Source organism: Apteryx mantelli, chromosome 6, assembly GCF_036417845.1.
Source record: "Apteryx mantelli isolate bAptMan1 chromosome 6, bAptMan1.hap1, whole genome shotgun sequence".
Classification (NCBI taxonomy): Eukaryota; Metazoa; Chordata; class Aves; order Apterygiformes; family Apterygidae; genus Apteryx; species Apteryx mantelli.
In genome coordinates this window covers 24,220,631-24,237,459 of record NC_089983.1, presented here as the reverse complement: position 1 = coordinate 24,237,459, position 16,829 = coordinate 24,220,631, and the positions used below count along the sequence as shown (strand labels likewise).

Sequence of the window (16,829 nt, the reverse complement as noted above, 5' to 3'; positions counted from 1 at the left end):
GACGCACCTACCAACCACTGTAAATTCACAAAGTACCAGTACTGATAGCTTTGGAAATAGCTAGCCTTTAAATTATTGATAAAGCTGAAACAGGGATTACCTTCAACAATGAGCTTGGCTGTAGAGGTCTTCTCCTTGTTCCCTAGTCGTAATACACATGTATATTCACCAGCATCTGACAATTGGACATCAATAATATGCAGCTTTCTGTCTTTGCCATCAGCAATAAACCTGTGCTTTGGGCTCTCTCGGATGTTACTTCCATCTTTCATCCAGCTGGTAATTGCAGTGGATGGTGAAATAAGGACTTCAAATATTGCAGAAGACCCAACAGATTCTGCTTCTGTCAGCACTATGTCCTTCATCTCCTTGACAAACTTCAGTGGCACAGCTTTAAGTTGGTAAGTGAACGGAGGCTCTTCAGGAGGCTTTTCACCACCACTGCCTGGCCTGAGTTTCCTTCTTTCTGCATCTGCTGGTGAAGGTGTCTTCTTGGCTGTAATTCAGATTCAGAAATGAATATACAAATCCTGATATATTGCTTTTGCTTGTAGGTGTTCTGCAGAGCTGAACTGGAAAGGCCACCTGCTTCACTGATGCATTTCACAGTGTTGCCGAGGCCCATGCTTTTAATGGAACTTTAGTGGAGTTGGCTGAGATAGCAAGGTTAAATTTTCTTGCTACAACTAATAATGCTAGCTCAGCTGAAAAGACTGGCACTGTATGACTTACTATGTTTTCTTTCACAGATTTACTCTTGATTGCAAAATCAAAAATCTCTATGGGGACAAAAACGTGGGAGAACAATCATTCATTCATGTCTTTAATTTGAAAGGACAGATGTTTTGAGCAAAATTGTGTTTAAACTTGATATTAATCTGATTCATATAGATTTGCCAGGGGGTAGGGTGGGGTATCCCTCCCACTCTGCCCCTTCTTTGCCCTCACCAACAATTTGTATCCTGAAATGGAATGTATGGCTCTGCTCACCTGATGCACCTGTGCTGGGAGACTGCACAACCTCTAACTACATTTGTATGCCACCTGAGTTCAGCCCTATCTGATACTCTCAGGACGTGCAGCTACTGAGACAAGAATGCAAACATAAGCAGGGTTAACTCTCATTCCCTATCAGTGGCTGAATCAGCTGAAATTTTGAATATAGTCTCATTAAAAGTGTGCCCCTTAACAAGTATTGCTTAAGATCATCCAGAATGTTATAAAATTCTTTACTGGGTAGAGCCTAATTTAGAACAATGCTGCCAGTCATTTTTGCTTAAAGCATTATTTATAATTAGACTTCAGGAATAGAAAACCATAGCAATCACAGGTATTTAATTATAACTCTTCTTACCTTTGACTGGACTGATACCTTTTGGAGTTTCTTCTTTTGGTGGCTTGGCCTCTGAAGTAGAACAACAATAATATTAGGATGCAGTTAAAAAACCACACATATTAAAATTAAGACAAAAATTTCTTTTACAAATAAGTTTTTCTCTTCCTTTGGATAGATACACATACAGAGAGGAGGAAGATATAAACATATATATGTTTATACAACTTATATTTTCTATGTTTGAATGGTATGTTGAATATCTTGAAGGATGGGAAAGTCACATATTCTGCAGTGGAGCCTGAAAGACAGCTTAGGAGTTCCTAGTCCCTCAATTTCTTGTCCTGCCCATTATTTTGTAAAATTCTGCAATTCCCTGTCACTTAACTCTCAGCTAGGCTCTTGACCAATGAACTAAAGCAAAAAACCTGCAAATAAATACATGGTAAATGGTAACCGATGAATCTGAGCAAACCAAAAACACCCTTGTAAAGCAGAGATTTTTTATAGGTAAGTAATAGAAGAAATCCCCCTCAGTGTTTCAGAACTCATCCATAGTAATACTGACATCTAAAAGCATAATGCTAAGTGATGCCAAGGAACACTGAGAAAGAATCTCATGCTCCTCTGCCACCTGCTCAAATGCAAACAATTAGAAACCACCCCAATTTCATTGTCTTCACATAGCATTGATCTAACTATCTGGGATAACCACAAAAAATGTCTGTCTGATCTCCCCACTTATCAACCAGAATAGCTTAAGTACCTATTATAAATTATATGTTATTTTAGAAAAACAACACAGTTGTACTAATGAAGCCAACAAAAATATAAGTTGTATAAATTAAATATATGTTTCAGGACAATATGATACTCTCACAAGTGAGGGATGTTCCATTAGTTGCACAGATTGTGATGGATCATCTCACACTTTTAAAAATATTTCCCACGCGATGCTGCTTCTCATCACCATTTTGTGAAAGGTGGCATAAAGATACTTTAAATGGGAGAGCGATGTGAATGAGATGCAGGACATTTTATTGCAGTGGATGGAAAAACAAATACTAGAAAGAATGTGTGAATTTTTCTGAGAAGGTAATGGCACATAACACGATTTAGGCAGTCTTATAAAAACATAAGACTAAGACAATGAATGTAAATTACAGGGATGTAGTATGTACATACAGGTAAGACAAACATGTGACAAGGGTGGCTGAATGCCGTTTCAGACAGCTGATAGAATAGATGAAAATGTGCGTGGCATTGAAGAACAAAGACACACATGAAAATGACAAATGGTATTTTCTCCTGAAGCAAATGGTATGAGCACTTTGTGGAAGAATTTGGCAGTGGTCTTCCTCACCTCGCTTTGCATGAAACTTTGCAGGAGCATCCACAGCTTCTTGTGACTCTCCAAGTTCATCCAAATCCCAGTCCTCACTTGAGAGGCTGCTGGCCTGCTCAATCACCTGAGCAGATTCTGATTTCTGGTATTCTTTCTCTCCTATAAAAGGGTCTTTTACTTTCTTGGGAGTGATTGTCTTACCTAAGCTTGAGGAGCAAGGAACTTCTCCATTTGCAGGGATTCCCTTGCTAGAGGGTGTTTTGTCTGAAAGCTTTTCCTTCTCTTTTCTGTTGGTAATAGATCTACTTTTTCCAATGCTATATTTAACTGCTGATTTTTCATCTGATGTGCCTTCTGTCACTGGAAGTTCTCTTCCAGAAAGCTTCACTTCTTCCGCAGTCAAAGGAGATTTATTTTCTTCAGTTTTAACTTTGCTCATTTTTTTGAGAGTTGGAGGTTCTTCCCTTTCATCCTGAGTGGTTTGGAGAGCCAATCGAACTTTTTGAGGTTGCTTTTTATCATGATTCCTTGATGGCTGAATAGGAACTTTCTTTACTGACTCAAATCTATCAGCTATTTCATTGCTGACTCCCTTTTCATATTCTCCTATGGAAACTTCACTTTCTGTTCCTTCTCTTGTAATCACAGTATCAAATTCCTTTTCCACAGATAGCTTTTCAGGGGGGGTTGATTGTCTGATTTTGTCTTTTTTTAAGTGGGTGCTGAAAGTAGTTTTGTCTTTCTTCTCTGATGTAATCCTTTTTCCTGTTTTTTCATCATCGAAGAGTGCTTTCTCAATTAGCAATGGTCCTGAATGCTCCTCATAATGAGCTTCAGTGGGTTCTCCTTCTTCTGCAGCATATTTTTCTCCTGATTTCATTTCCACTACTTGCGGCTTAATGGACTGCTTAAAGATTTGGCAAGCTTTTTCTCTGGGAAGCTCCTCACCGTCAGTGGTGTGTTCCAAGTCAACATCATTTTTCAATATTGGTTCGGTCTCCTCAGGCAATTCTAAGGAATCCAGTTTTTCTGAAGTAAGGTCCAGATTCTCATCTTTCTCATTGTTTTGAATAATTTCCGTTTTCTTTACTTCTTTACTAAGAATCTTATCTATAGGAATATCAGCTACTGTGGTACAAGATTTCTCTGTCTGGTGAGTTTTCTTTTCTATGTCATACTCCTTCACGGATTCTCCAAGAGGAACTTCTTCAGATTTCTCTACAGTAAAAACTCCTCTTTCTTCTTCATTTTTAAGCAGAGGTGTTTCAGCTACTCCTTCTTCTGTGATATCCTTTACAAATGAAGCTTTACCATTAAGGGGAAATTCTTCAGGTTGCAATCTGATTTTTGATTTTCTCTCTTTACTTAGAACTCTTTTCTGATCTCTGCATTCATCAGGCTCTCTGGAGATATATTTAGGTACAGAAATTGACTCAACTGCCTCTTCTTTTTCATGCACAGGAATGTTTTCTTTGTGAGGAACACTAGACTTGTCCAGCAATCTCTCAACAATATCTTCCTTATGAATGACTAACTTAGTTTTACCCCCCTTTTCTTCTCTGGAATCTCTTTCCACATGTTCAGATGCTATATAAATCAATTTCAATTCCTCATCAGATGCTGGTGTTTTATCCTTTGCATAAGTGATGTGATCTATTGCAGCTTCTCTTTTCTCATATGTAACGGTAGGAGTCTTTCTTGAATCTATATGTGTCATTTCTAGCTTCTCTCCTTCAGGAGCGATCACAAAATATTTAAGATCCTCTTTCTCCTGATCTTCTCCCTCTGGCTTCAGTGTTCCATAAACTGTTTTTGGTGAGAATTTTAGCTCAAGTGGCTCTCCTGCCTGGATGTCCAAAACTGTCTCCTTAGGACTTGCACTCTCTTTAACATGCAAGCGTTTCTCAACTGAAATCCTCTTTAACACAATTGTTTCAATCTCGTCTTCTTCCACTGGGGGCATTTTACCTTTACGCTTTAGTATAGATGGTGCATCAGGCTTTTCTGCAGCTACAAAGGTTTCACATGTAATTTAGAGAGTTAAAATCCATAAGAATAAGCATCAGGAACAATACATTTTAAGACAATATTCCCAGCTATACCTGAAATAAAATGAACATAGAACACTTGTTCCTTCATACAACACAATTTTCAGTACAATCACAAAACAAGAGAAAGATAAGAATTGCACACACAAATAGCACAAAGGACCTAAGTAAACTGCTGTTAGGCTACAGAGCAATGTACCACTAATTTGCCAATTCAAATGCAATCCAGGTTAAAAGTAGCAGAAAATGACGGCTCTCTAATGCCTACATGGCCACCTCTATAAAATGAATTAGTGGTGTCACTGCAGGTCTGGCTACATTACAAAATGCCAAGAGGCATTCATGAGTGGGCTGCTTAAATGTCCAGGATGTGAACTGCACTTTAAGATAAGGCCCTCTGAACAACAGGTGAGCAGCATGTACATCAACTCTACTGTTGAATCTGAAACTCTGAGTGCTTTAGGGGGAAGGGACTCCTCAGGGTTCATTTTTCACAACAGGTCTGACCAGGGTCATAAGTATATCAAATAAAAGTAATAATATTCTAGTTCTTCAATATTATTGCCACTTTTCATCAGCACTTCAAAAACAAATTACAAAGCAGAAAACCAAACAAAACAGCATTTTTTAAAGAAATGTGTGTAACCTTCCATTCGTTATACAGAAAATCCAACATGTAGTTCACAAGACATACATCAGGACATGAGGAACACCAAGGAATCAACAGAATACAGATATTTCATAGTAGGACAATAAATGAAGGCACACATTAAACCATCAAGAAACAAGAACACAGATTCAACTGAATGGTATATCACAGAGACATGAGTTCTTTCAGTTTAGGTGAAAGTATCTAGCACAATGAAGAGGACCTTAAATCTTCTTGGAATTAATGATTTATATGAACGTACAGCCCTTAATTCTCCTTTTATCTTGAATGTAATTAGGTATCTCAGAGAGTAAAGCTCTGTGAATAGAATAGAATTAAGATAATACCTGCTTTCTTTCCAACAACAGGGACTGTCACTGGAGCGGTAACAGTGGGTGCTGGTTCTGCTGCAGGTTTTGGAGATTTTAGAGCTGTAGAAAAGAATAACAGTACTCATGTATTTGCTATACTAAATTCTTTTGTTTTAAGTACAATATTCTCTAAAATGTTCTGTAAAGTGTGTGAAACTTCCGCTCCTCATAGCACTAAAATTGAGTACATTGTGTAATGTACTTTTAACAGAAATCTCTGAATGGAGAATACAAGATGCACAACAAAGAGTGCACCGCTATTCATGACTAAAGAAGTCTTACCAACTGCAGGTTTAGGTTCAGGCGCAGGAACTGGGATAGCTGCTGGCTTTGGTTCTGGCATTTCAAACACAGCAATAACAAATAGGTTAATCTACATGTTTTATAGTCTCATTGAACATTAAAGTTAGCAGCAGCAATACCCAGAGAGTTAATGGAAGACAGACTTTATTGTTTTATACTTTATTTAGCCAAAAAGCAATAAATTAACTTGAGGTAGACTCTCTTAAAGCAAGACACAATAGAAAAAGATGTATTTTTCAAGCACTGAAGAAATAAAGATGAAAAAGAAGCCCAGAAGAACGTAAAGTGGTTAATCATGACAGAATAGTCATGGATAGACTCGATGATAGTAATGCGTTATTTTAGTACAACTTGACATTCAGTGATGGATATTGTTTAGTTGCAGCAGTAAGGAAAAGAGTCGCCATGCATTTGTACCTTTTGGTGGTTCAGGCACATGTTTCTCCTCCTTTTTTATGACAGGTATCTCAGTTTTCTTCTTAGGAACTTCTGGGACTTTAAAATATTATTTTCATTTTGTAAGATATATTTAAATACCTTGAATCCCCAAATAACCATTATCCCAACATATTTAAAAGTTTTCATTTTCTGTACACATAGTTTCAGATGTTTGCAAGATTTAGGAATATGTATTTTTAAGAGCGAGATTTGAATAAATTAGAAACATTAAATGGACAAAAGGACAAATATTTGCAAGATTTTAACTAAACAAATATTTGGATTAACTAATTATTTCAGTGTAGATATATTTCTATATGTATTACAAAATGTTTGTAAAGTTCTCCTCTATGCACAGTGAAGATGGAGAAACAGAATCACAAAATGCAGAATTCAGATCCAAATGTGGGTGTCAAATTTGGCTTTGCTTTCAGCACAGCTTTAATTCATACAATTAGACTAATGAAAGCTAAATCCGGCTTCCATTCCTTAATTTCACAGAATACTGCTTGAAAGTGGGTTTTTGGGTTTTTTTTTTTGAGTTATTCTTTATCAGATAGATACAAATGTAATCTAGTACCTTCAGGTTTCTTAATTTTTTCTATTGGTGTAGGTACTGGTTTAACTTCTGGTTTAGGTTCTTTCTCAGGTTTAGGTTCTTCTTCTTCTGGTGTCTTTTTAAGAACTTTAAAAGAAAAGGAATTTCAGCCTTTAGAGCACTAATAAACAAAAGAGTAAGACAGTGAACAAGACAAAATATTACCCAACTAAACACAATAAAGAAGAAATAGGCATCTAAAATATATTGTTTAGTATGAATGGAAGATTTTGTATAACTACTTAAGATATTATTGTGAAAGTATTTTTAATTTCAAAGTCACCCAGAGCAAAAAGAAACTTTAATTAAGAGAAGTTCCTATGAGGGGAAAGATATTTTTAACTATCTACACTAAAAGAAAATTTCTTATTGTAGTACTTTCATGAAAAAGATATGATGGGTACATACTTCTAAGGAATAGTAGAAGTAATTACTATAATAATGAGATTTTTTTCTTAAAAGATCATCAATTTACATGTAACTATGCATCAAGTAGAATATTGTTTAATAAGGACATTTCATATCAAGTTACTTTTAATCTTATCTGCAAATACCCAATATGATATTAAAAATGTTGTAACAAGTTAAATAACATTGCTCCAGTTCTCTTACATTTGCTTTTCAGTACGTTTTAGATACTTTTCTTAATGTATCTTATCTGTACATTTACACTGAATGAATACTGGATTCATTCTATGAAGTTTTATTCTGCAGAAAAATGGCTGTATATAACATTTGAACAACTTATATCATTCCCATTTCTTCTTGTGGGATAAAAAGAATATATGTTATATTTAAATGATGAATTACCATAGATAATTATGCATTAATATTACTGTTACTGATAATTTTCAGGGATAAAATGCACAATTCTTGATTAAACTCCTATTGACTTCAGTGAAGGAACAGGACTGAATCTTCCAATGTAATGTTTGGAGAGTTCAAGTTTATATCATGTCTTGTTTTCATTTCACTTATTTTTGTCCTGTCAGATTTCTATCTTAGATAGCTAATGAGACTGTCATCTGAAGAACTGAGTATCTATGTTTTATGTTGTCTGAAATTTGAAGGTCAGCTGCAAGGTATACGGACATGAATGATCCCCTCCCCTCCCCTCCCCTCCCCCCCCCCCCCGCCATGGTTTTCAAGGAGAATGGGAATTAGTGCTTTCTTTTTTTAAAGCAGTAACTGAGCGTGAAGTGATTTAGAAAGCTCCAGACTTTGTAGGAAAGAATGATTGATGTTCATTAGTACCACTGGATCCCTGGGGTCTGTGAACTACTTCTAAGAAATCCATAAGAGAGAATACAGATGCTACATATGTGATTTTTAACAATGTTTACGCTGTCACTGGAAAATATTTAGGGTTCCAGAAAACTGCCAACTCTAGTATCAGCTTTCCAAAGAACAGCAAAATGGAAGAAAGAGTGTTACAGGGAACCAGATTCTCAGCATCATGCTCCAATTTCACCATAAAGCCTTTGGATCTGATGAATTTTCAGAATGACCCTGCTTCATCATGCAGCTATAAACTCCTTCCCCAGGAAATGGACATCAGGTAGTACTTCATTTATGTAATTTTTTCCACCACACACATAAAGCAGTGCTACTTAGTGAAATGTACTGAACAGTCATAATATATAGGCTTTTAAAACAGAACCAATACCTCTTTTCAAAACAACTTCTTCTTTTGGTGGAGGGGTAACTTCAGGAATTATTCTGCGAGGTTTCTTTACAAGTCCAGGCACTTAAAAGAACATTATTGCAGATTTTATTATGGGTTCATGGCAGTAATAAGAGGTAACCAACAATTAACCACTCCAGACACACAAAGCTGGTCCAGCTGAACATTCAAAGCAAACATAAAACTGCAGAGATTGAAGTTGATAGTTTTAATCCTTTTTCTGTATGTATTTATGCACAGTTGATTTATAGGTCTATGCATAAGAGGAAATTCTCATACAAATCAACAAAAGAGAAGTATGGTCTGACAAAACTATAAAAGTTATGTATTCAAAGAGAGTTATCTCTCTTTTTCCTCTTCCATTACAGGCTTATGCTACCTATTTATCTGAACTGCCAACCTACGATATTCATAAGGATCAAGCCATTTTAATTTCTGAACTTTGAACAGCATTCAGAAGAGATGTTCACTGTGTTGCTTAGCTTGCTTAAGTTTGAGTACATATGAAAAATATAAGGGAGTACATATAAGGTGGTGGCCTATAGTGTAAACTACAAAAGCTTGCTCAATTTATTATTCATCTCCAGCTATGGAAAGTTTTTCTCAGAAAATTAAGTTACATTTTAGACAATAGTAAATTAAATATGTTTGAATAATGTTTTATAAATTAAATATGTTTGAATAATGTTTTATATCTATGGAATATTAAAAAAGCATTTAAACAGTATATTTGTTTATCTTCTATTTCTCCCTAAGCAAAGAACTGAAGTGAGAATCTACACAAGTGACAAAACTCATAAAAGCACTCTTATTCTTACTCTTCTGTGATCATCTGTCTTGCATCTCATGATTTGCATTATGGAAAATTAAGGTGGACATAAATATAAGAACATGAACATATATATCCAAGATTAGAGCCCACTGTTCAGCATAACCTAACAAAAACAGCATTTGATATTTGGGAGCAAATTAAAGAAGCAGAGCAATACAACTCTGGGCTCATAAGAAGCTTGAATGAGGCAAGATGCTTCTATCAGCTAGGTACCTTTAGCAGGTGGAGGTTCCAGTTTCGGAGGCTCAACAGGTTTTGCAGTCACAACTTTCTTTCTTGATTCAGGAGCTTAAAGAAAATAATTTGAATTTTACTACACACATCCTTAGATTCAAAGATGCAAAAAAATTGCTCCAAAAAACCCAAACAACTGATTAATATTATTGACATAATAGAAAGACAATAGATATAAAGTTCAGATTCTTGCTAAGTAACTGTTTAGAAGAAGTCAGATGATCTGGAAGAAGAACAGCTGATCTGAAACCCATGTTCGTAGAGTAGCACCAGCAAATTATTGCTGAGGATTCTTTTCATTTGTAAGAATGCATTAAAGATAGAAGAATATGTTAGGGATATAAGAATGTGTTAACTTTGTTAAGACATTTTAAAAATAAATTGATTTTTTCCGTAAGTATTGAAAAGAACCTGTATAAATTAACTTGGCGTAACACTGCTAAAAATTCATAGGGGATTGACCATTAGTAAGGCTCACCATTAGAGTGATAGTAAATTAGGGAAAAAAAAAGGACTAAAAGTGGAATATTTTAAAGCACGCTTTTCAAGACTCATCATACAATTTAAAAGGATTATATGTTTGAATTTGCACTGTTAATTGTGGCTTCAGATGCTTATACCTTTAAGTAGCTCTTTTGCCAATTTAATATCTTCTGTTGGTGGAGTAGGTGCTGGTGGTTTTCGCTTTTCAGGAATCTTCTTTTCAGGTTCTGGCTCTTTAAATAATATTAGGTAGATTTAGTATAAATTTACTACCACAAAAGACAAATGAAGAGTACAGACATAAGGATGGCTCTTTTTCTATTTCTAAAGAAGTGAATGAAAAAAATCTCATTGATTTAAATGGGAGTATAAAAGGGCCTTAAACTATTGCTTTGTTGCTAGCACAGACAGACATCCACGCTGACATATAAAAAACAGAATTCATTTCCAACACATAATGACAGAAGAGGAAATACACTGAGACCTACAACGTACAGGTGTGGACAATGACAGAACAAGAAAAATATGCATAATAATGAAAGGAAGGTGTCTGGCAGCTTGTAGTTACTTTATATACCTTCAACAGGTAAAGCTTCTTCTACTTCTGCAACTGGAATTTCTTCTGCTTCTTCAGGCTCAATCTCCTTTACGATTTCATATTCTTTAAAGAATATTGACAACTAGTATAAGTTTCCAATGCTAAGATCATTTCACATGAACAATTATACAGATATCACTAAAAAGAAAGCTACTCTAATATACACACACAAATATGCTTAAGATAGGTATTCACTCAGTATCTGTTCATACTCTTATCTTTGCAGTTTATGCAAGCTTTTGAGACTACTTCTCTATTTATATGTATGAATGACTCAAGGTTGTGTGAAGGATAGTGTATTTTTTGTGTGTACAATAAAAGTTAAATAACATTGAATTTGTGGATGATTCATTGCAATTGGAAAGAATAAAAACTGGAATGCTGTCAGTTCATTTAAGATCAAACAGCAAGACTAATAATAGGTTTGAAGAGACTCATATTTAGTGGAAATTGATCATTGTCTTAAAAAGAGAATAATAAAGGACGCTCTTTCTTAAGAATAACCTGAGTAGGAGCATATGTCAGTGGAAAATATTATTTAATTTTGGAAGTGATATTTTGTTTTCATAAATGAAAATATAATAGTAGATACAAGAAACATAGATTGGTATTGCCTAAAAATAGAAAGTGAACAATTTACAAATGTTTAAATGGAAAAAGAAAGGACAACATCAACATTAAGTCTTATGTTTGCAAGAATATGACAAAGGATTTTCTTAACAATGATATCCATGATGGCATATACCTTCAATTGGTAGTGGTTCAGGTATTATAGGAACAGCAACAGGTATTTTCTCCTCTGGGACAGCTTTCTTGGGCACCTCAGGCACTTTAAAAATATTAGTTCCTTTTATTTGCATGTACATAAACATATGTACGAAACATAAAAAAAGACAAAGACAACTAGCACACAGAATATCACAGTGAATAACATTAGTATCAATAATCATGAAAGAATGTGCTCCAGAGAGTCTTTACCCAAAGTAGTCTAAATACAACTGCCACATTTTATAAACTCAGTTATTAAAAAACCTAGAGAGAAGAACAGAAAAAAATTTTCAAGAGGTGAGAACAAAGTTTTCTTCTCAGGAGGTTCCTCCTGGCAGGATGTACCTTTGGATGGAGGAGGCTCTGCTTCTTTAAATTCTGGCTTTTTAGGTATTGCAAGAGGCACTTTCTCTTCTGGGACAGTCCTCTCAGGTATTTCAGGTGCTTTAAAGATATTAGTTATTTGTTACTTTTGTGAATATTAAGATACATGTATGCACAATACTGAAAAGTGCAATGACCCAAAAGAGTAAGATATTCAAAAGATGAAGACTAAAATTTTCAGTAATAGAATACTCACTCAGATACTTGACTACTGGTTGTATCAGTAAAACAAGGAAAAAAGTAATCAGAAAATACAGAGGAGATCCTTGTCACTGATGTCAAGTACCTTTAGCTGGAGGAACTTCACGTTTTTTAAGGACAGGCACAGGTTCTGGTTTCTTGGGTACAGCCACAGGTTTCTTGGGCACAGCCACAGGCTTCTTGGGCACAGCCACAGGCTTTTGGGGAACAACCACCGGCACCTCCTCTTCTGGCTCTTCCTGCTCAATCATCACCTCAGGCGCTTTAAAGATATTAGTTCCTTTTACCTGACAGGGCTAAAGATGTGCATACAGCAAAATGGCGAACAGCAAACCATAAAAGTAAGCCCTTGAAAGACTACCAGGGAGTCCTCTGCAAACAGCAACTCTTCCCTCATGTGGGCTGTTTCCAGCAAAGAGCCAAAGTGTGGGCTTATGAGAAAGCGTTTGCTGACTAGCCCCGTTCTCTCCCCCATGCACGTACAGGCACATATAGACAGAGCAGGACCAAATACTGCTCACACACCTCCCAGCTGAATGCGGACAGGGCAAAGAGCATTCAATAGAGCGATAAGCCAGCGGGCAAGGCAGGCTCGCTCAGGACACCCCCGTATACCTGTAGCTGGTGGAGCTTCTGGCTCTCTAGGCACAGGAACCGGTACCTCCTCTTCTGGGACCTCCCTCTCAGGCATCTCAGGCACTTCAAAGATATTGGTGTGTTTCATTTTACTTTGCTGAAAACATGTGCCAAACGTAACAAAAAACAGCGAAACAACACAGACGTCGTACATCACAAAGGCACGTTCAATACCTCACGCACACGTGCGCCACGATTTACCCAGTGTGCACAACCTTGCACGTCTCAAACTCAAAACAGACACAGGCCAAGTGAGGGCAAGACAATGCTTAAGAGAAGAAAATTAAGTATCTCCTTTGTTAAGGTATCCATGGAGAAGGTACCTCTGGGTGCTGGAGGCTCTGGTGCTTCAGGAATGGCCACAGGCATTTCTTCTTCAGGAGCAGCCTTCCAGGGCACCTCAGGCACTTGGAAGATATTAGTAATAGTCAGGTTTATATATTAAACAGGAAGATGCACAACGAAACATGAGACAAGGATGCACTCCAGAAAGTAACTGAACTGGACCAACAGCATCACTCAGCGTCTCCACTCGTGCACACACACATACACACATACAGGGTGATGATGCCCAGTACATCCTGGGAGAAAACTGACGGCTGTGTTTAAATAGGACTCCCAGGTGAGGGTGTGAATTAAGATATCCCCTCTCCCTACGTAGCAGGCTTCCCTCCTTGTGAGGGGACACCACCATCCTCAGCCCTGCTGGAAGCTGGTGGCTCCCCAGGAGCGACCTAAGTCCATGTCTTATCTATCACTGATCTTCACAACACAGCCCTGGGCAGTCATGGAGTGAGGAATAAAAATCCCATCAGCATCATTGCTCTTTCTTTCCTTTTCCATTCCTACTCTTTGTTTAGGATGTTCTCTTTACTGGCTTCTTTTCTTGTCCTCAGAAACTCCCTTCTTCCCTCAGCTTTCCCTTTCTTGTGCCAACTTCCACAGCCCATATGATTCACTGGATTTAATATCCACCCCTTGCTCTTTACGGCCTCTGAAACGATCAGAGTTTGCTTTAAATACTCCATATGCCATCACTTTCTTTCACTGCTCTCATATGTGCATGCCTGAGTTAAAGAAAAGGGCTTTCAGCGTTGGAAGGTTCACGCCTCTTGTGTACACTCACTGAGGCTGTCTACAGAATCATGCGGACACTCACTGTGTCAATTTACATTACAGCTTTGGACACTACCCTGAAAAACATGCAATCAAGTTTTAAAATTTAAAATGCTAGTGTCTGATCATTCAGAAGACAAAAACTAAGTAGTAAAGTCAAAATATCTTTTGTGTTCTTTAAAACATGCTAGATAATTGAATACCCAGTTCATACACAGCACAAAAAAGTTTCAGGTAATCACAAAGGGACAGGATAACAGACATCAAACATAAGATTTAAGACAGTAAGAAACAGTCATCTTCAGGCTGAGGCTCACGCCAACAAGTACCTCGAGCTGGTGCAGGTTCTGGTTTTTCTGGCACAGCTACAGGTATGCACTCTTCCAGAACAGCTTTCCTGGGCACCTCAGGCACTTCAAAGATATTAGTATATTTTAGTTCTGTGAGGACAACAGATGCACAGGAACTTACAAGACAAACACCAACACACAAACACAGTCTTATCTGAGACAGTGCTGGGGTTACATTCAGTTGTCATTTATACTTTGCTTCAAACGTGTGCAATGACTCGGGTGTCAAATACGTTCATGCAGGAGATGGGAATTCTGCTTTTAGTTGCAATTTTTGAGTCAAGGTGGGAATGTAAAAAGGTATGTCCTCTTTGTAAAACAATTGAGCAAAGACCTGCTTATGGAATCCAAATGTATATGAAAATCATCTGTCATGTGTCATTCATGACTGGTCATTGTAACATCATTTTTGAAGATCCTTTGCTTTACTATTATCACTTCTTTCTATCAATAATTTCAGTTCTATACAACTGTCCATTTTCTGTTTTGCACAGATCCTGTCTTCTTTGTAGATCACTTTGCCTACAGGAATGCATACTTCCTCTATTCTCCTTTGGCCCATACTAAAGGTTCTTTCACGTGCTAATGGGATCATCAGTTGATATATCCAATGTTTTCCTTGGTTCACTGACTCAAACTTTTAGAGGGGTGGAGAACTGATACTGCTGCTGTCATCCATCAGTATGGACTGTTAGAAGATTCAGGGATGCAGCATCATGTACTTTAAACTGAAGACACCTTTTCAGACCTTTCTTCAGAACAAATGGTCATTCTCTTTAAAGTAAGCACTCCTTAAATCTTAAACCATAAACTTTACAAACAGGTCAGCAAACTGCAGATGTTTTTCAAGGAACTGGATCTAGTCATTATGCCAAGTTTCTGGCACCCGACATTGCAGTTTATATTCTTCACTCACATCTCTCAGAGCATCACAAGTAAAGTTAGCTCAATTAAGTCCAGAAGAACACGATGCGTCCTACTTATATGACACTAATAATGATGACATGTACCTTTGGCTGGTGGTAGTTCTGTTTTTTTGAGTACAGCAACAGGCGCTTTCTCTTGTGGGACAGCTTTCTTGGGCACCTCAAGGACTTTAAAGACATTATTTCCTCTTAATTTCACAGTAAAGATAAGTACAAAAGATTATAACACTGATCACAAAATCAAGGAATTTAGATGTTTGTAACACTGTAACATTCCACCTGCGTGTAGTTGGCTAGTCACTCATGCAGTTTCAAGCATGGGGGAGGCTAGGGGTAGCAGACACGTGACAAATGTTACACAAAAGAAGGGATAAAAAAAGATAGTATGAATCAAGACATGAAATAGGAAAGCAGCTTTCCCCAGAAGTTGTACCTTTAGCTTGAGGAGCTTCTGGTTTCTTGGGCACAGCCACAGGTTTCTTGGGCACAGCCACAGGCTTCTTGGGCACAGCCACAGGCTTCTTGGGCACAGCCACAGGCTTTTGGGGAACAACCACCGGCACCTCCTCTTCTGGCTCTTCCTGCTCAATCATCACCTCAGGCGCTTTAAAGATATTAGTTCCTTTTACCTGACAGGGCTAAAGATGTGCATACAGCAAAATGGCGAACAGCAAACCATAAAAGTAAGCCCTTGAAAGACTACCAGGGAGTCCTCTGCAAACAGCAACTCTTCCCTCATGTGGGCTGTTTCCAGCAAAGAGCCAAAGTGTGGGCTTATGAGAAAGCGTTTGCTGACTAGCCCCGTTCTCTCCCCCATGCACGTACAGGCACGTATAGACAGAGCAGGACCAAATACTGCTCACACACCTCCCAGCTGAATGCGGACAGGGCAAAGAGCATTCAATAGAGCGATAAGCCAGCGGGCAAGGCAGGCTCGCTCAGGACACCCCCGTATACCTGTAGCTGGTGGAGCTTCTGGCTCTCTAGGCACAGGAACCGGTACCTCCTCTTCTGGGACCTCCCTCTCAGGCATCTCAGGCACTTCAAAGATATTGGTGTGTTTCATTTTACTTTGCTGAAAACATGTGCCAAACGTAACAAAAAACAGCGAAACAACACAGACGTCGTACATCACAAAGGCACGTTCAATACCTCACGCACACGTGCGCCACGATTTACCCAGTGTGCACAACCTTGCACGTCTCAAACTCAAAACAGACACAGGCCAAGTGAGGGCAAGACAATGCTTAAGAGAAGAAAATTAAGTATCTCCTTTGTTAAGGTATCCATGGAGAAGGTACCTCTGGGTGCTGGAGGCTCTGGTGCTTCAGGAATGGCCACAGGCATTTCTTCTTCAGGAGCAGCCTTCCAGGGCACCTCAGGCACTTGGAAGATATTAGTAATAGTCAGGTTTATATATTAAACAGGAAGATGCACAACGAAACATGAGACAAGGATGCACTCCAGAAAGTAACTGAACTGGACCAACAGCATCACTCAGCGTCTCCACTCGTGCACACACACATACACAC

The 16,829-nt window shown here is 37.8% G+C and overlaps 1 protein-coding gene across 1 annotated transcript in view; it reads right to left on the bottom strand.

Moving 5' to 3' along the window:
• Positions 1–16,829, bottom strand: part of TTN (titin) — a 249,629-nt gene that overhangs the window by 99,863 nt on the left and 132,937 nt on the right. Inside the window, exons 163-184 of the mRNA XM_067298992.1 lie at positions 16,599–16,682; positions 16,255–16,338; positions 15,834–15,901; positions 15,731–15,797; positions 15,382–15,465; positions 14,351–14,434; positions 13,229–13,312; positions 12,885–12,968; positions 12,355–12,531; positions 12,030–12,128; positions 11,662–11,745; positions 10,896–10,979; positions 10,456–10,551; positions 9,815–9,889; positions 8,752–8,832; positions 7,068–7,172; positions 6,467–6,544; positions 6,029–6,082; positions 5,723–5,806; positions 2,697–4,688; positions 1,355–1,405; positions 101–496 (exon numbers count right to left, since the gene is read on the bottom strand). Of these exons, the coding sequence (XP_067155093.1) occupies positions 101–496; positions 1,355–1,405; positions 2,697–4,688; positions 5,723–5,806; positions 6,029–6,082; positions 6,467–6,544; positions 7,068–7,172; positions 8,752–8,832; positions 9,815–9,889; positions 10,456–10,551; positions 10,896–10,979; positions 11,662–11,745; positions 12,030–12,128; positions 12,355–12,531; positions 12,885–12,968; positions 13,229–13,312; positions 14,351–14,434; positions 15,382–15,465; positions 15,731–15,797; positions 15,834–15,901; positions 16,255–16,338; positions 16,599–16,682 (4,095 nt within the window). The remainder of the gene's footprint in view (positions 1–100; positions 497–1,354; positions 1,406–2,696; positions 4,689–5,722; positions 5,807–6,028; positions 6,083–6,466; positions 6,545–7,067; positions 7,173–8,751; positions 8,833–9,814; positions 9,890–10,455; positions 10,552–10,895; positions 10,980–11,661; positions 11,746–12,029; positions 12,129–12,354; positions 12,532–12,884; positions 12,969–13,228; positions 13,313–14,350; positions 14,435–15,381; positions 15,466–15,730; positions 15,798–15,833; positions 15,902–16,254; positions 16,339–16,598; positions 16,683–16,829) is intronic.